The sequence below is a fragment of the Haliotis cracherodii genome, unplaced genomic scaffold (genome assembly GCF_022045235.1).
Source record: "Haliotis cracherodii isolate W230 unplaced genomic scaffold, xgHalCrac1.p SCAF_2, whole genome shotgun sequence".
Taxonomy (NCBI): Eukaryota; Metazoa; Mollusca; class Gastropoda; order Lepetellida; family Haliotidae; genus Haliotis; species Haliotis cracherodii.
Window position 1 is genome coordinate 28,321,177 of NW_027266275.1, and position 19,616 is coordinate 28,340,792.

At 40.0% G+C, this 19,616-nt stretch overlaps 1 protein-coding gene across 2 annotated transcripts in view; it reads left to right on the top strand.

The window, feature by feature from the left end:
• Window positions 1-19,616, top strand: part of LOC139467935 (uncharacterized) — a 133,877-nt gene that overhangs the window by 58,360 nt on the left and 55,901 nt on the right. For both annotated transcript variants that reach the window (XM_071249527.1, XM_071249528.1), the window contains exons 75-87: window positions 12,616-12,942; window positions 13,712-13,846; window positions 14,259-14,438; window positions 14,664-14,801; window positions 14,940-15,269; window positions 15,866-16,051; window positions 16,363-16,500; window positions 16,852-17,037; window positions 17,681-17,818; window positions 17,942-18,127; window positions 18,339-18,467; window positions 18,674-18,862; window positions 19,139-19,270. In XM_071249527.1, coding sequence (XP_071105628.1) covers window positions 12,616-12,942; window positions 13,712-13,846; window positions 14,259-14,438; window positions 14,664-14,801; window positions 14,940-15,269; window positions 15,866-16,051; window positions 16,363-16,500; window positions 16,852-17,037; window positions 17,681-17,818; window positions 17,942-18,127; window positions 18,339-18,467; window positions 18,674-18,862; window positions 19,139-19,270 — 2,394 coding nt within the window. The remainder of the gene's footprint in view (window positions 1-12,615; window positions 12,943-13,711; window positions 13,847-14,258; window positions 14,439-14,663; window positions 14,802-14,939; window positions 15,270-15,865; window positions 16,052-16,362; window positions 16,501-16,851; window positions 17,038-17,680; window positions 17,819-17,941; window positions 18,128-18,338; window positions 18,468-18,673; window positions 18,863-19,138; window positions 19,271-19,616) is intronic.

Here is a 19,616-nt window from a genome sequence, read left to right on the forward strand (position 1 = left end):
GTTTATTACATTTGATGGCGTTGGTACAAGCAAACCATTTTGGGATTCGAACATGGTCGAAGTCAAACATTGGTTAAGATCACACTGGGACACGTGTGGTGATGTCTCACAAACGGTTCATTACATTTGATGGCGTTGGTACAAGCAAACCATATGCTAATTCGAACATGGTCGAAGTCAAACATGGGTTAAGAACACACTGGGACACATGTGGCGATGTCATGCAAGTGGTTCCTTACATTTGATGGCATTGGTACAAACAAACCATTTGAGGATTCGAACATGGTCGAAGTTGGAAATTGGTTAAAACATCCTGGGACACCCAGGTCAATTTAGTAGTGGTGATGTCTCACAAGAGGTTCTTTACATTTGACGTCGCTGGTACAGGTAAACCCTTTGAGGATTCGAATATATGAACGAGGTGGGGAACAGGTTTAGCACTTTATCTCAGCAATGCGACAGGAACCCGGGGCCCGGACGAACGCAGAACGCTAATCCGTTTGACTGGAGCCCAACTGACAAAGAAGTTACGGCCTGTTAAAGTGTCACCAAGCCGAAAGGCTGAAGAGTCCCAGTGTTAGCGTTTGATTTAATATTATTATTATTCCGCTGATTTTTGTACCAGAGCTAGAAAAATAACCTCTTGCTCGATTTTGTTCACATTTTGTGTGTGTATGTGGACCTTTGGGTACTAGTGCCCGCCAAAAACCCAAGGCCGTAGGCCCAAAAGCCAAGGGCAGATAACTAAAAGAACAGAATATTTTGAAGATATGTTTCGCCCTATTGCTCAGCAACCGCTTATCCGATTACTTTGAAACCTTGCATGTATCTGCTGCTTGAGCTGCTTGACATTTTTTGTTCTTTGACTTTGGTCATTGGTCACGTGGTTTGGCAGCCATTATGGATTCAAGGTTTCCGCAGTGTTTTTTTGGGTACCTGTCTTTAAACGCAAAGAACTCCGAGTCCACTGCATGAAATGCTTTCAAACTTTTTGATAATTATCTCCATACATAACACATCAAACTTTAGTAGCCGATTTTGGAATTCTTTTTTAGTTACGGCCGTATTGAATTTTGATTTTGATAATTCTTTTTCAACGAAATTTTGCTTTAAAGATCATATCTTGTAAGGTTCTCCATAGAAACTATTGCAAGTTTACATGAAGTTAGTGTGCCATATGCATCTCATTTATTGTTATTGGTTGTATGCTAAAAGTAACACCGCTTGGTGGTAATATTTGATTTATACTTGGGACACCCCTGGAACACGCCAATTTCTTAGCGGCGATTTCTGGTGACTATCTTTTGACAGAGTTGGCACAAGCCAACCTTTTATGGATTCGAACATGTTCGAGGTCGGAAATGGTTTTAGAACAGACCTGGACACCCTGGAACACGCCATTTTCCTTGCGACGATACCCTGCAAGTGGTGCCTACATTTAATGGATTTGGTTCAAGGAAACCCTTTGAGGATTCGAACATGGACGTTTGGGCACAGTGTTTCTTGGAGCCCGCCATTGCTGCTTGCAGCTTTAATTAGGGCTCCAAGCCGAAAGGCTGTAGAGCCCTATTGTAATCGTTCGATTTATTATTATTATTAGGGCTCCAAGCCGAAAGGCTGTAGAGCCCTATTGTAATCGTTCGATTTATTATTATTATTATTATTATTATTATTATTTATTATTATTATTATTTATTATTCCGCCGATTTTTGTACCTGCCCTAGCAAAATCACCACTACCTCGATTTTGTTCAAATTTTGTGTGTGTTTGGAGACCATTGGGTACTAGTGCCCGCCAGAAAGCCAAGGCCGTAGGCCCAAAGGCCAAGGGCAGATAACTGAAAAACAAGTATTTTTTGACGATATATTTTGCCCTGTTGCTCCACAACCGTTTGTCCGTTTACTTTCAAACCTTGCATGTATCTACTGCTTCAGTTGCTTGATAATTTTTGTTCTTTGACTTTGGTCATTGATCACGTGGTTTGGCAGCCATATTGGATTCAAGGTTTTGCCAGGGTTTTTTGGGCACCTGTCTTCAAATACTATCTCCTCTGAATCCACTGCATGAAATGATTTCAAACTTTCTGAGAATTGTCTCCATACAGAACACAACAAATTAGCATAGCCATTTTTCGATATCTTTTGTAGTTGCGGCCATATTTGATTTTGATTTTGATCATTTTTTTCACCGAAATTTTACTTTTAAGATCATAGCTTGTAAGGTTCTTGACAGAAACTATTGAAAGTTTGCATGAAACTTTGAGACTATATGCAGCTCATTTGGTCCTGGGTTGCATACTGAAAGCACCACTGCTTGGTGTGGTATTATTCGATTTAAGTAAAAAAATCAGACTTGAGTACAAATACTGAAGGAAGCGCCTCATAAATCTACTATAAACCCCCATTCACTGGCTTTGCAGATACCCTCGCGTTCTCCACAGCCTTGTTCAATATTATGTGTACTACCCTTGACGACCAGAGTTAGAATTGGCCTTTTTCAACCTATGCTTGTCTCAAGAGGCAACTATGCTTGTCACAGGAGGCGACTAATCGAATCGGGTGGTCTGACTCGCTTCAGACTTGATTCTTCATTTCTCAATTGCCAATTGCTACGGTACCTTATTTTTGACAGCGTTGTTTAAAGCAAACCATTTGCGGATTAGGATATGGTCGAGGTCGGAAATTGGTTTAGTACACTCTGGGAAACTGTGGCACTCGTAAATTTGGTAGCGGCAATGTCCTGCAAACCGTGACTATCTTTTGACGGAGTTGGTACAAGCAAACTATATGCGGATTCGAACATGGTCGAAGTCAAACATGGGTTAAGAACACACTGGGACACATGTGGTGATGTCTCACAAGCGGTTCATTACATTTGATGGCGTTGGTACAACCAAACCATTTGGGGATTCGAACATGGTCGAGGTCAAACATGGGTTAAGAACACACTAGGACACGTGTGGTGATGTCTCACAAGCGGTTCATTACATTTGATGGCATTGGTACAACCAAACCATTTGGGGATTCGAACATGGTCGAGGTCAAACATGGGTTAAGAACACACTAGGACACGTGTGGTGATGTCTCACAAGCGGTTCATTACATTTGATGGCATTGGTACAACCAAACCATATGCGGATTCGAACATGGTCGAAGTCAAACATGGGTTAAGAACACACTAGGACACGTATGGTGATGTCTCACAAGCGGTTTATTACATTTGATGGCGTTGGTACAACCAAACCATTTTGGGATTCGAACATGGTCGAAGTCAAACATGGGTTAAGAACACACTGGGACACATGTGGATGTCATGCAAGTGGTTCATTACATTTGATGGCATTGGTACAACCAAACCATTTGAGGATTCGAACATGGTCGAAGTTGGAAATTGGTTTAAACATCCTGGGACACCCAGGTCAATGTAGTAGTCTCACAAGAGGTTCTTTACATTTGACGGCGCTGGTACAGGTAAACCCTTTGAGGATTCGAATATATGAACGAGGTGGGAAACAGGTTTTAGCACTTTATCTCAACAATGCGACAGGAACCCGGGGCCCGGAGGAACGCAGAACGATAATCCATTTGACTTGAGCCCAACTGACAAAGAAGTTACGGCCTGTTAAAGAGTCACCAAGCCGAAAGGCTGAAGAGTCCCAGTGTTAGCGTTTGATTTAATATTATTATTATTCCGCCGAATTTTGTACCAGAGCTAGAAAAATAACCACTGGCTCGATTATGTTCACATTTTGTGTGTGTATGTGGACCGGTGGGTACTGGTGCCCGCCCAAATCCCAAGGCCGTAGGCCCAAAGGCCAAGGGCAGATAACTAAAAGAAGAGAATATTTTGAAGATGTATTTCGCCCTATTGCTCCACAACCGCTTATCCGATTACGTTGAAACCTAGCATGTATCTGCTGCTTAAGCTGCTTGACATTTTTTGTTCTTTGACTTTGGTCACTGGTCACATGGTTTGGCAGCCATATTGGATTCAAGGTTTTTACAGTGTTTTTAGGGTACCTGTCTTCAAATGCAAACAACTTTGAGTCCACTGCATGAAATGCTTTCAAACTTTCTGATAATTGTCTCCATACATAACGCATCAAATGTTAATAGCCGATTTTGGATATCTTTTTTAGTTACGGTCGTATCGAATTTTGATTTTGATCATATTTTTCAACGAAATTTTGCTTTGAAGATCATATCTTGTAAGGTTCTCCACAGAAACTATTGCAAGTTTACATGAAGTTAGTGTGCCATATGCATCTCATTTATTGTTATTGGTTGTATGCTAAAAGTAACACCGCTTGGTGGTAATATTTGATCAATACTTTGGACACCCCTGGAACACGGCAATTTCGTAGCGGCGATTTCCGGTGACATCTTTTGACAGAGTTGGTACATGCAAACCTTTTATGGATTCGAACATGTTCGAGATCGGGAATGGTTTTAGAACAGACCTGGACGCTCTGGCACACACCAATTTCCTTGCGACAATACCCTGCAAGTGGTGCCTACATTTGACGGAGTTGGTTCAAGGAAACCCTTTGAGGATTCGAACATGGACGTTTGGGCACAGTGTTACTTGGAGCCCGCCATTGCTGCTTGCAGCTTTAATTTATTAGGGCTCCAAGCCGAAAGGCTGTAGAGCCCTATTGTAATCGTTCGATTTATTATTATTATTTATTATTATTATTATTATTATTATTATTTATTATTCCGCCGATTTTTGTACCAGGCCTAGCAAAATAACCACTTGCCTGATTGTGTTCAAATTTTGTATGTATATGTGGACCGTTGGGTACTAGTGCCCGCCAAAAATCCAAGGCCATAGGCCCAAAGGCCAAGGGCAGATAACTGAAAAACAAGTATTTTTTGACGATATATTTTGCCCTGCTGCTCCACAACTGTTTGTCCGTTTACTTTCAAACCTTGCATGTATCTGCTGCTTCAGTTCTTTGATATTTTTTGTTCTTTGACTTTGGTCATTGGTCACGTGGTTTGGCAGCAATATTGGATTCAAGGTTTTGCCAAGGTTTTTTGGGCACCTGTCTTCAAATACTATCTCCTCTGAATCCACTGCATGAAATGATTTCAAACTTTCTGAGAATTGTCTCCATACAGAACACAACAAATTAGCATAGCCGTTTTTTTATATCTTTTTTAGTTGCGGCCATATTGGATTTTGATTTTGATAATTTTTTTCACCAAAATTTTACTTTAAAGATCATATCTTGTAAGGTTCTCCACAGAAACTATTGAAAGTTTGCATGAAGTTTTGATACTATATGTACCTCATTTTTTTTCTGGGTTGCATACTGAAAGCACCATCGCTTGGTGGTATTACTTGATTTTAGTAAAAGTTATTGAGTACAAATTGACTTGAGTACAAATACTGAAGGAAGCGCCTCATAAATCTACTATAAACCCCCATTCACTGGCTTTGCAGATACTTAAGCGTTCTCCACAGTCTTGTTCAATATTATGTGTACTACCCTTGACGACCAGAGTTAGAATTGGCCTTTTTCAACCGATGCTTGTCCTAAGAGGCAACTATGCTTGTCACAGGAGGCGACTAATCGGATCGGGTGGTCAGACTTGCTGACTTGATTCTTCATTTCTCAATTGCTAATTACTACAGTACCTTATTTTTGACGGCGTTGTTAAAAGCAAACCATTTGCGGATTAGATTATGGGAAACTGTGGCACACGCCAATTTGGTAGCGGCAATGTCCTGAAAACGGTGACTATCTTTTGACGGAGTTGGTACAACCAAACCATGTGCGGATTCGAACATGGTCGAAGTCAAACTTGGGTTAAGAATACACTGGGACACATGTCATGATGTCTCACAAGCGGTTAATTACATTTAACGGCATTGGTACAACCAAACCATTTGGGGATTCGAACATGGCCGAAGTCAAACATGGGTTAAGAACACGCTGGGACACGTGTGGTGATGTCTCACAAGCGGTTCATTACATTTGATGGAGTTGGTACAAGCAAACCATATGCGGATTCGAACATGGTCGAAGTCAAACATGGGTTAAGAACACACTAGGACACGTGTGGTGATGTCTCGCAAGCGGTTCCTTACATTTGATGGCGTTGGTACAAGCAAACCATTTAAGGATTCGAACATGGTCGAAGTTGGAAATTGGTTAAAACATCCTGGGACACCCAGGCACATGTCAATTTAGTAGTGGTGATGTCTCATAAGAGGTTCCTTACATTTGACGGCGTTGGTACAGGTAAACCCTTTGAGGATTCGAATATGAACGAGGTCGGAAACAAGTTTAGCACTTTATCTCAGCAATGCGACAGGAACCCGGGGTCCGGACAAACGCAGAACGCTAATCCGTTTGACTTGAGCCCAATTGACAAAGAAGTTACAGCCTGTTTAAGAGTCACCAAGCCGAAAGGCTAAAGAGCCCCAGTGTTATCTTTTGATTTAATATTATTATTATTCCGCCGATTTTTGTACCAGAGCTAGCAAAATAACCACTGGCTCGATTTTGTTCAAATTGTGTATGTGTATGAAGACCGTTGGGTACTAGTGCCCGCTAAAAACCCAAGGCCGTAGGCCCAAAGGCCAAGGGCAGATAACTACAAATCAAGACTTTTTAAAAGATGTATTTCGCCCTATTGCTCCGCAATCGCTTATCCGATTACTTTGAAAACTTGCATGTATCTGCTGCTTGAGCTGCTTGACATTTTTTGTTCTTTTACTTTGGTCATTGGTCACATGGTTTGGCAGCCATATTAGATTCAAGGTTTTCACAGTGTCTTTTGGGTACCTGTGTTCAAACGCAAACAACTCCGAGTCCACAGCATGAAATGCTTTCAAGTTTTTGGAGAATTGTCTCCACACACAACACAGCAAATTCTAATAGCCGGTTTTGGATATCTGTTTTAGTTGCGGTTGTATTGGATTTTGATTTTGATTAAAAAAAATACCGAAATTGTACTTTAACGATCATATCTTGTTCGCTTGTTGACAGAAACTATTGCAAGTTTACATGAAGTTAGTGTATCATATGCATCTTATTTTCTGTTCTTGGGTGCATGGAAAAAGTAACAACACTTGGTGGTATTATTTGATTAAAATTTGGGACACCCCTGGAACACGCCAATGTCCTGAACACGGTGACTATCTTTTGACAGAGTTGGTACAAACAAACTCTTTGAGGATTCGAACATGTTTGATGTCAGAAATGGGTTTAGAACAGACTTAGCACACGCCAATTTCGTAGCGGCAATACCCTGCAAGTTGTGCCTACATGTGACGGATTTGGTACAAGGAAACCCTTTAAGGATTCGAACATGGACGTTTGTGCACAGTGTAACTTGGAGCCCGCCATTGCTGCTTTGCAGCTATATTTATTATTATTATTATTATTATTTATTATTCCGCCGATTTTTGTACCTGCCCTAGCAAAATAACCACCAGCTCGATTTTGTTCAAATTTTGTGTGTGTTTGAAGACCGTTGGGTACTAGTGCCCGCCAAAAGCCCAAGGCCGTAGGCCTAAAGGCCAAGGGCAGATAACTGAAAAACAAGAATTTTTTGAAGGTGTATTTCGCCCTATGGCTCCGCAACCGCTTATCCGATTACTTTGAAACCTTGCATGTATCTGCTGCTTCAGTTCTTTGATATTTTTTGTTCTTTGACTTTGGTCATTGATCACGTGGTTTGGCAGCTATATTGGATTCAAGGTTTTCACAGGGTTTTTGGGGTACCTGTCTTCAAATACTATCTCCTCTGAATCCACTGCACGAAATGCTATCAAACTTTTTGAGAATTGTCTCCATACAGAACACAACAAATTAGCATAGCCATTTTCCGATATCTTTTTTAGTTGCGGCAATATTGGATTTTGATTTTGATCATTTTTTTCACCGAAAGTTTACTCTTAAGATCATAGCTTGTAAGGTTCTTAACAGAAACTATTGAAAGTTTGCATGAAGCTTTGAGACTATATGTAGCTCATTTTGTCCTGGTTTGCATACTGAAAGCACCACTGCTTGGTGTGGTATTATTTGATTTAAGTTAAAAAATCAGACTTGAGTACAAATACTGAAGGAAGCGCCTCATAAATCTACCATACACCCCCATTCACTGGCTTTGCAAGCGTTCTCCACAGTCTTGTTCAGTATTATGTGTACTACCCTTGACGACCAGGATTAGAATTGGCCTTTTTCAACCAATGTTTGTCTCAAGAGGCAACTATGCTTGTCACAGGAGGCGACTAATCGCATCGGGTGGTCAGACTCGCTGGCTTGATTGTTCATTTCTCAATTGCCAATTGCTAGGGTACCTTATTTTTGACAGCGTTGTTTAAAGCAAACCATTTGCTGATTAGAATATGGTCGAGGTCGGAAATTGGTTTAGTACACTCTGAGAAACTGTGGCACACGCCAATTTGGTAGCGGTAATGTCCTGCAAACGGTGACTATCTTTTGACGGAGTTGGTACAAGCAAACTATATGCGGATTCGAACATGGTCGAAGTCAAACATGGGTTAAGAACACTTTAAGACACACGTGCTGATGTCTTGCAAGCAGTTCCTTACATTTGATGGCGTTGGTACAAACAAACCATTTGAGGATTCGAACATGGTCGAAGTTGGAAATTGGTTTAAACTTCCCGGGACACCCAGGCACATGTCAATTTAGTATTGGTGATGTCTCATAAGAGGTTCTTTACATTTGACGGTGTTGGTACAGGTAAACCCTTTGAGGATTCGAATTTATGAACGAGGTGGGAAACAGGTTTAGCACTTTATCTCAGCAATGCGACAGGAACCCGGGGCCCGGACGAACGCAGAACGCTAATCCGTTTGACTGGAGCCCAACTGACAAAGAAGTTACAGCCTGTTAAAGAGTCACCAAGCCGAAAGGCTCTAGAGTCCCCTTGTAGCGTTTGATTTAATATTATTATTATTCCGCCGATTTTTGTACCAGAGCTAGAAAAATAACCACTGGCTCGATTTCGTTCAAATTTAGTGTGTGTATGTAGACCGTGAGGTACTAGTGCCCGCCATAAACCCAAGGCTGTAGGCCCAAAGGCCAAGGGCAGATAACTAAAAGAACATAATATTTGGAAGATGTGTTTCGCCCTATTGCTCCGCAACCGCTTATCCGATTACTTTGAAACCTTGCATGTATCTGCTGCTTGAGCTGCTTGACATTTTTTGTTCTTTGACTTTGGTCATTGGTTACGTGGTTTGGCAGCCATTTTGGATTCAAGGTTTCCACAGTGTCTTTTGGGTACCTGTCTTCAAATGCAAACAACTTTGAGTCCACTGCATGAAATGCTTTCAAACTTTCTGATAATTGTCTCCATACATAACACATCAAACGTTAATAACCGATTTTGGATATCTTTTTTAGTTACGGCCGTATTGAATTTTGATTTCGATCATTTTTTTCAACGAAATTTTGCTTCCAAGATCATATCTTGTAAGGCTCTCCACAGAAACTATTGCAAGTTTACATGAAGTTAGTGTGCCATATGCATCTCATTTATTGTTATTGGTTGTATGCAAAAAGTAACACTGCTTGGTGGTAATATTTGATTAATATTTGGGACACCCCTGGAACACGCCAATTTCGTAGCGGCGATTTCGGGTGACTATCTTTTGAGAGAGTTGGCACAAGCCAACCTCTTATGGATTCGAACATGTTCGAGGTCGGTAATGGTTTGAGAACTGACCTGGACACCCTGGCACACACCAATTTCCCTGCGACGATACCCTGCAAGTGGTGCCTACATTTGATGGATTTGGTTCAAGGAAACCCTTTGAGGATTCGAACATGGACGTTTGGGCACATTGTTACTTGGAGCCCGCCATTGCTGCTTGCAGCTTTAATTATTATTTATTATTATTATTTATTATTCCGCCGATTTTTGTACCAGGCCTAGCAAAATAACCCCTGGCCTGATTGTGTTCAAATTTTGTATGTGTATGTGGACCGTTGGGTACTAGTGCCCGCCAAAAACCCAAGGCCGTAGGCCCAAAGGCAAAGGGCAGATAACTGAAAAACAAGTATTTTTGGACGATATATTTTGCCCTGCTGCTCCACAACCATTTGTCCGTTTACTTTCAAACCTTGCATGTATCTGCTGCTTCAGTTCTTTGATATTTTTTGTTCTTTGACTTTGGTCATTGGTCATGTGGTTTGGCAGCCATATTGGATTCAAGGTTTTTACATGGTTTTTTGGGCACCTGTCTTCAAATACTATCTCCTCTGAATCTACTGCATGAAATGATTTCAAACTTTCTGAGAATTGTCTCCATACAGAACACAACAAATTAGCATAGCCGTTTTTCGATATCTTTTTTAGTTGCGGCCATAATGGATTTTGATTTTGATAATTTTTTTCACCGAAATTTTACTTTAAAGATCATATCTTGTAAGGTTCTCCACAGAAACTATTGCCAGTTTGCATGAAGTTTTGATACTATATGTACCTCATTTTTTTTCTGGGTTGCATACTGAAAGCACCACCGCTTGGTGGTATTACTTGATTTTAGTAAAAAATATTGAGTACAAATTGACTTGAGTACAAATACTGAAGGAAGCGCCTCATAAATCTACTATAAACCCCCATTCACTAGCTTTGCAAATACTCAAGCGTTCTCCACAGTCTTGTTCAATATTATGTGTACTACCCTTGACGACCAGAGTTAGAATTGGCCTTTTTCAACCGATGCTTGTCTTAAGAGGCAACTATGCTTGTCACAGGAGGCGACTAATCGGATCGGGTGGTCAGACTTGCTGACTTGATTTTTCATTTCTCAATTGCCATTTGCTATGATACCTTATTTTTGATGGCGTTGTTAAAAGCAAACCATTTGCGGATTAGAATATGGGAAACTGTGGCACACGCCAATTTGGTAGCGGTAATGTCCTGCAAACGGTGACTATCTTTTGACGGAGTTGGTACAACCAAACCATGTGCGGATTCGAACATGGTCGAAGTCAAACTTGGGTTAAGAACACACTAGGACACATGTTATGATGTCTCACAAGCGGTTTATTACATTTAACGGCATTGGTACAACCAAACCATTTGGGGATTCGAACATGGTTGAAGTCAAATATGGGTTAAGAACACACTGGGACACGTGTGGTGATGTCTCACAAGCGGTTCATTACATTTAACGGCATTGGTACAACCAAACCATTTGGGGATTCGAACATGGTTGAAGTCAAACATGGGTTTAGAACACACTGGGACACGTGTGGTGATGTCTCACAAGCGGTTCATTACATTTGATGGCGTTGGTACAAGCAAACCATATGCGGATTCGAACATGGTCGAAGTCAAACATGGGTTTAGAACACACTGGGACACGCGTGGTGATGTCTCGAAAGCGGTTCCTTACATTTGATGGCGTTGGTACAAGCAAACCATTTGAGGATTCGAATATGAACGAGGTCGGAAACAAGTTTAGCACTTTATCTCAGCAATGCGACAGGAACCCGGGGCCCGGACAAACGCAGAACGCTAATCCGTTTGACTGGAGCCCAATTGACAAAGAAGTTACGGCCTGTTAAAGAGTCACCAAGCCGAAAGGCAAAAGAGCCCCAGTGTTATCTTTTGATTTAATATTATTATTATTCCGCCGATTTTGTACCAGAGCTAGCAAAATAACCACTGGCTCGATTTTGTTCAAATTTTGTATGTGTATGAAGACCGTTGGGTACTAGTGCCCGCCAAAAACCCAAAGCCGTAGGCCCAAAGGCCAAGGGCAGATAACTAAAAATCAAGACTTTTTTAAAGATGTATTTCGCCCTATTGCTCCGCAGCCGCTTATCCGATTACTTTGAAAACTTGCATGTATCTGCTGCTTGAGCTGCTTGACATTTTTTTGTTCTTTATCTTTGGTCATTGGTCACATGGTTTGGCAGCCATATTAGATTCAAGATTTTCACAGTGTTCAAACGCAAACAACTCCGAGTCCACTGCATGAAATGCTTCAAAATTTTCTGAGAATTGTCTCCACACACAACACAGCAAACTCTAATAGCCGTTTTTGGATATCTGTTTTAGTTGCGGTTGTATTGGATTTTGATTTTGATAAAAAGAATTACCGAAATTTTACTTTAACGATCATATCTTGTTAGCTTGTTGACAGAAACTATTGCAAGTTTACATGAAGTTAGTGTATCATATGCATCTTATTTTCTGTTCTTGGGTGCATTGAAAAAGTAACAACACTTGGTGGTAATATTTGATTAAAATTTGGGACACCCCTGGAACACGCCAATGTCCAGCAAACGGTGACTATCTTTTGACAGAGTTGGTACAAACAAACCCTTTGAGGATTTGAACATGTTTGATGTCGGAAATGGGTTTAGAACAGACTTAGCACACGCCAATTTCGTAGCGGCAATACCCATCAAATTGTGCCTACATGTGGCGGATTTGGTACAAGGAAACCCTTTAAGGATTCGAACATGGACGTTTGTGCACAGTGTAACTTGGAGCCCGCCATTGCTGCTTTGCAGCTATATTTTAGTTTTGTTATCACTTGTCTGATTTTTTCATGTAAGTGTCGTGATGTATTGTTGTATGCCCTGCATGTATCATTCTCACTACTTCCAGGCACCATATAACACAATAGTGTTCAGGCCAACATCAAGTGCATTGTTCAATGAATACTTTGGTGTGGATCCTTCTTCTGGGGCTGTGTATGTGAAGAAAGATCTAGGCCTCCGGTCCGATCTGTCAAGTTATGTAGGCACTGTGTCAGTGTGTGACTCAGCCTCCAGTCCAAGATGTTCTGATGCCCCATCCTATGTGACCATCTCTGTGAAACATAACCTCAACACACCTTTCTTCATCAATGAACCATACAGAAGAGACCTCCAGCGTTCTCTTGGTGCTGGCACAGGGGTGTTGACAGCTCAAGCAGTTGATCGGGATGATCCTGTAAGTTCTGCATGTACATTATAAACACACATACTCTCTGTGTGTTACTACTGTAGAAACATCTATAGAACCCTTGACTCTAAGACTCAAGTACAGGTACTATTTTCTCTTAAACTTGTGTTCAATAAACATAATAGTTTCAGTACATACATTGCACTGTGTTGTGTATGTGAATGATTTTTATGACAGACATATTTCATTGTAATTGGCCCATGTTTTGTCATCAACATTGGTATTGATGTGATTAGACACTCGTCAGTATATTTTGAGATACTCTTGCCTAATTGTACCCTGGTTTAGCTGTGTGTACATCTTAGATATCCCAAGACCTATGGTGACATTTGTATTTTATATTAAATGTGACGTTAAATCCCATTTCGCCTCACCTCACCATGTATCTGAACATCTTGTACAGTTGGTACTTAACCTACATTTCAGACCATTATGATCAATAATTATATTCCATAACATAAACATTGTAGTCCCAGCTCTCATATTGCTCAGTGTTGGCTAAACTGTATATCAATTTAAGATGCAGACATATATGACTGTAAATGGCCAAATTCTTATCTTCAGCATAGGTATTAATATGATTAGATACTTGTAAATATGTTAGTTTAGAGGTCCTCAAGTGCACTTTGGGTTGACTATATGTACGCAGAAAATGTCCCTAGACCTATGTTATTAACATTAGTATTATTGTAATAACACAGGCACAAGATTCATTGCCTAGTGCTTCTGGCATATATTGTGTAATTATCCATTTCAGACAACAATCTTTGGTCAGATTCGTTACACCCTCATTGGGGATGACCAAGCCCCAAACTTCTTCAGTATCAACCCCACGACTGGACTCGTTGAGATCAGCAATGAACTGGGTCAAACCTCGGACAATCTGTATCAGGTAGGTTATTGTCTTCCATTCTAGGTCCCGCTTGTGAAGACCCCAGGGAAGTATATTGGTCCCCAGCAACCTATGCTTGTCGTAAGAGGCAACGAAATGGATTGGGTTGTCAGGCTCAGTGACTTGGTCGATTGCATGTGATTGTATTCCAACTGCATGGATCAATGTGATAATATCAATCACTGGATTATCTGGTCCAGATCATTTACACTCTGTCATCATGTAGATGGAATGTTGCTGAGTGTAGCATTAAACGACCAATAAAACAAATGAATCTTGCTGGTAATTCTTAAGCTTAACTTCCTGAATTTCAGTTACATGTACTGTCAATGTGATAAATGAATGATGCTCTCTGTGAACTTTCCTGTTTTTTCATCACTGGTAATGAACCTAGACATTGTTTCTATTGTAGCTGCGTATCCAGGCGTGTGACCTTGGTGGTCTGTGTAACCGAACCACTGCCATTGTGACCATCACCACGAACTTCCAGGCCCCCATCATCTCCCCGGCTACCTATACTCAGACAGTACTAGAAACTCTCTCACTAGGAACACCCATCATTGATGTCAATGCTACAGATGCTGACCCCACGGTTAGGAAATATAGTTTTAGTCTTCTCAAGTAATAATTACGTGGCATTTGATGTGCCATTTGATGTTTTTAATTTGAATATATATATTGTTGTAAATGTGTTGTATATTTTTCCTTACACTTGTGACAGTTTATTGCTGACCACAGGGTATGGTGATAAGTTTTTCGCCTCATTGAATGATACAATTAAAAGTGTATGTTAATTAATACCATTCTTGCTTCACAGGCACCCAACAACCAGATTGCATACGTGATATCTGATGGCCCCGAGGATCTGGAATGTTTCACCATCAACCCTGACACTGGTGTCATCACTGCAAGACGCTCATTACTCTATAATCCATGCACAGCTTCAGTATATTCTGTAAGTTTCCACCCTTTTTCCTTTACATTGATTTGTTAAAATAATATTTGTATCATCTGTATTTGAAAGATGTCTTTCCCTACATGTATGATACATCCTAAAAATTTATGTCTTGATGAATGTACGTCTTGTACACAGATGCAAGTGGTGGCCCGTGACCGTGGTTCCCCATCGCTGGACAGCACTCCTGCTTCTGTGACCATCAATGTACGGCGCAACGACTTCCCTCCAGTTTTCAACAATGAGCCATATACAACCGATCTGCGGGAAGATGCCAGTGTGAATGATCCTGTCTTCACAGTAAACGCCGTGGACAGGGATCTTGTTGCTCCTTTCAACACCATTCAGTTTACTCTCATCGGTGATGACACAGCTCCTGTCTACTTTGATATCCGTCAAACTGATAACAACAATGCACAGATTTTCGTCAAAGCACCAGTCTTGAATGATGAGAAGACAACTTATATTGTGAGTGTATATGCTAGCTTTTTATACTGTTAGTGTGGTCAGAATTGCCTGAATCTGATAAGAATGTAATCTTTATTGTATGTTCATCTTGCTCTAAGTATGATGTATATTGTGTCTCATTATGTCTTAGTGCAGTGAAGAACTGTTAAGTTACCTGTGTTTGGTTTCTATTCTCATGGGTACACTTTGGTTTTCCTAAACATTGAACAAGCGAAATAGGTGAATAGAACTACTTCATTTTGGGGGTGGGGAGAATATTTTGTGTTTCAGATTATATATCTAGCATATTTTGTGTTGCATGTTTCAGTGTTTCAGTGTTTCACCTAGAACTCACAATTTCACTTGTTTAGTGTAGATTTATTAAGTTGCATTTTAATGATCAAACTGGGCTTCTAAACTTAAGGAAATCAAATCATACCAAATGTTCTGAAATATTTTTACAAGAAAACAAATTTCTTTCAGCTCAATAATGTAATTCTGTGGACAAGTGAATACTACAAATTACTTTCATATTGTTGAATTCTTCTTAATTACTGTATGATACTCGGTAGTTCTCTCATTGTAACTCATGTCTCAACACTTAATGTGGTCCCAAGGTGAGAGTCCGAGCTGCTGATGGAGGTATTCCGAGCAAGTCCGACACGACCACTGTTCGCATCACAGTCAACAGGAATCTGTTTGCTCCTAGCTTTGATCCAATTGATTACAACATCACTATTTCCGAGACTCAGGCTTTGGGATTGTCCATCTTCCAAGTGACTGCTACTGATCGCGACAGCAAGGTAATCATGAATAGAGATCCTTGTAAGATATATAATAGTATCTGAATGTTATATTTCAATTGTTGTATAGTTGTTACATGATTTTCTCAGATTTTGAAACATTTAGTGTGGTGAAATGTTGAAGGATTCTATTTCATTTTTAATTCAATTTTCTTTGCAATGAACTTTGCAGTCTTAGGATTTTGTGATCTGTTGTTGGTTCTCAATCTCATTTGAATGCTCTTGATAGTGGGACTATGAAGCATGTAGAGCCGAAAAGTTTTTTATGCTTTTCTGCACTACTATATTGCCATGATGTTTGTGTGATTCAGTCTCCCCACCGTGATGTACGATATGAAGCAACAGGAGATGGCACTGCACTCACATACTTCAACATCTTTTCCAATAGTGGTACTATGTATGTACAGAGAGACCTACGCACTGATACACAGAAAAGGACCAGATATACTGTGAGTAGTCATGACCTACTGCAGCCTTCCACTGCAGTCATGTAAATATCTTTAAGATGAGAGAAATCTTTCTACTACTTTTGTATGTTGTATTTTTAAAGTTGTTTATAGACGGCAAAGGATTTTCGTTATTCATATACAGCAATATGCAACTTTAGCCACTAGTCCGAATACCGAGTCTAGTAACATTTGTTTGGTCTAGTAAGCTTGGGTAATAAAAATGCATACGATAACACTAAAATGTACTAAAAATGATACAAAGAACCAAGGTCGGGCTTGTGGACTCAGGCACAGACTGATACTGAAGGAGTTCCATCTGGTTATCTTACCAATGTCTTTTTCAACTTGCAGTTCACAATCAGCAGTCGTGATCTTGGTGTTCCTTCACTCTCCGGTTCCAATTTCGCCACAGTTACTATTAATGTGTTGAGGAATCTGAATTGCCCTGCATACACAACACTCCCAAGGAGTGTAACCATCAATCAGACAGACATTGGGCAGTTCTTTGATGTTGATGCAACTGATGCAGACTCTTCGGTAAGAACCTTTACTTTTATGTTGGACTGTTAGCTCACTTAATGAAAGTCGTACATTTTTTGTAACCATAGCAAGAATAACAGGTTGATGGGTGGAAATGCTCTTGAAAATAAATAATATGATTTTTTCTTAGTTTATAAAAGTTTAGAATTCAGAACAGTTTAGATAACATCTTTACAGAAAGCATATTGCGAGGAGAGTTGTTATCATTGCTGAATAGCAACTCTGTTTGGGTTCATTAACAGAATCCACTTTGGCCACTGTAGGCATTGTTGCGTAATCGTCTTTTCATAAACAGCTGATTCAAATTTGCTGATGCTTTGTTTTGATGTTAAGCTTTGTGAGAGATATAAAATTCAGAGAAGAACATTTGTGCACTATTAAACTGGTATTTGGGAAAATAATTGATTTTTTAGCTAAGTCTTACACTTCAGAAGCATATGTTAAGAGTACAATGCTCTGCTTATCACAGATCATTGTTGCAGATTAAGAATATTTGTACTTTTTTTATATTTGTAGTAATTGTACATCAGTCCTCAATTTATGCAGATAATATTTAAATAAAAATGCTGACAGAAACTTATCAGTTTCCTGTCACCATTGTATGTGTTGATAATAACCTGATGCTTCTGTGCATTGGCAGAATGACTACAACACAGCATCCATCAGGTACCAGATTGTGGGGGATGACAATGCCAACAACTTCTTCAGTATTAATCCTTTAAGTGGTCAGATCAGTGCACTAGCCTCCATCAGCACTGATACCTCCTATGTGTACAGGGTAAGTTTCATTTTTTATTGTCAACTGCTCAGTAATATTAATAATACTGTAAATTAATAACTGTTAAGTAAATAAGCATAAACCATGTCAGTTTTTTTATAGCCCATTTCTTTCTTGATCTAGATTCGGGTAAATGCAGCTGATGGTGGTTCACCGCCATGTGCCACTGTTGCAGTCTTGACTGTCAACGTACGCCGAAACCTCAATCCTCCGGTCTTCACACAACAGAATGTTGTTGCCACTATCCTTGAGACTCATAGTGTAGAAGCACAGGTTTCAACCCTCCTTGCAAGAGACTTTGACACAGGCGTAAGTTCTTAGATTGGCAATATCAGATGCATGTGATTGAAGTCAGGATAGATGCTGACATTACAACTAACCTTCTAAATACAGAATTTACTCAGGGGTAGAGGTTCAGATTAGAGGTTCAGATTATAGGTACTTGTTTGAGGTGCAGATGACAGGTAAAACAGTTTGTGTCAGGATGAATGCTATTAATATACTCCGTATTTCACTGCAGACTGGAGCAGTAGTGTCCTATGGATTTGAAGCTTCCTCACAGTGGCAGAATTTGTTCAGGATTGATGCCAACTCTGGAATTGTGTTCCTTCGTAGAAGACTCATTAGTGTTACTGGGAACCAATTTGTGGTACGTATACAACTGCTGCTCCTACTTTTTCATTACCGAGTTCTCATAATAAATATCAGCCGCAATATTACCACAGCATTGTTACAGTTATTTCACACAAGGCCATATCCTCTGTCTGTGTTCTAGTGTGTGGCATAGCTGCTTCCTCATATGAATTATGACAATTATGATATATTTACAAGTATGTTGAAATATTCTCCTTCCAGATGCAATTTGTTGCATCAGACAATGGCAATCCACGTCTGACAAGTACACCAGCAACACTGACAGTAAATGTTCTGAGGAATAACTTCCCTCCAGAGTTCTTACAAGAACCTTACAATGAAAATATTCTCCGCAATGCTGCAACCAACACTCTCGTATCACGAGTTATAGCAAGAGACAACGATACTGTGGTAAGTCCAACATGCATTATTCATACAATTAATACGTAAACATTCCCTCTGGTATATGATTGCCCTATTTCCCCTCCTTACAGATGATCACAAGGTTAAAAAAAAATAAAGTCCCTGAGTTTATCCATCAGACTTCATTATTTCTCCTTGTGCATTACAAGCTAGACATGTTTAGAGTTACTTGTGGTTAGAAAAAAATAATTCAAATTTATGATTGTGGACATATTTCATTAAATGTTTCATGCTTACATTGATACCTGTTCATTTGTATTGCAGTCTCCCTTCAATGTAACATCTTTCACAATGATTGGGGATGAAAATGCTAATGCCTACTTCCGAATTGACCCCAGCAATGGGCAGATCTTCACCACCAGTGCCCTTGATGCTGTTTCCACACCTGTGTTCAGTGTAAGTGAGAGAGCTGTGACCACTTTGTAGTGATATTTGGTTATGTTTGGGGCATTAGTCGAGTATTACATATGAAAAGTTATGAAGGTTCTCCTTAAAGAGTATTGCAAAGAGAGTGTTAATGAAAGTGATGGAAATTAAGAGCGCTCCTGGGCACCATGAGCTTTTGGGCTGTAGTATCCATGTTGAGGACCTCTCAAACTTTGCTTAGGACTGACTGTGACAGAGATTAAGTGTTTGTTTGTTTGTTTGTTTAACGCCACAGTTAGCAACGTTCCAGCTATATGAAAGCGATATGTAAATAATCAAATCTGGACCAGTCCAGTGATCGATAGAATGACATGCA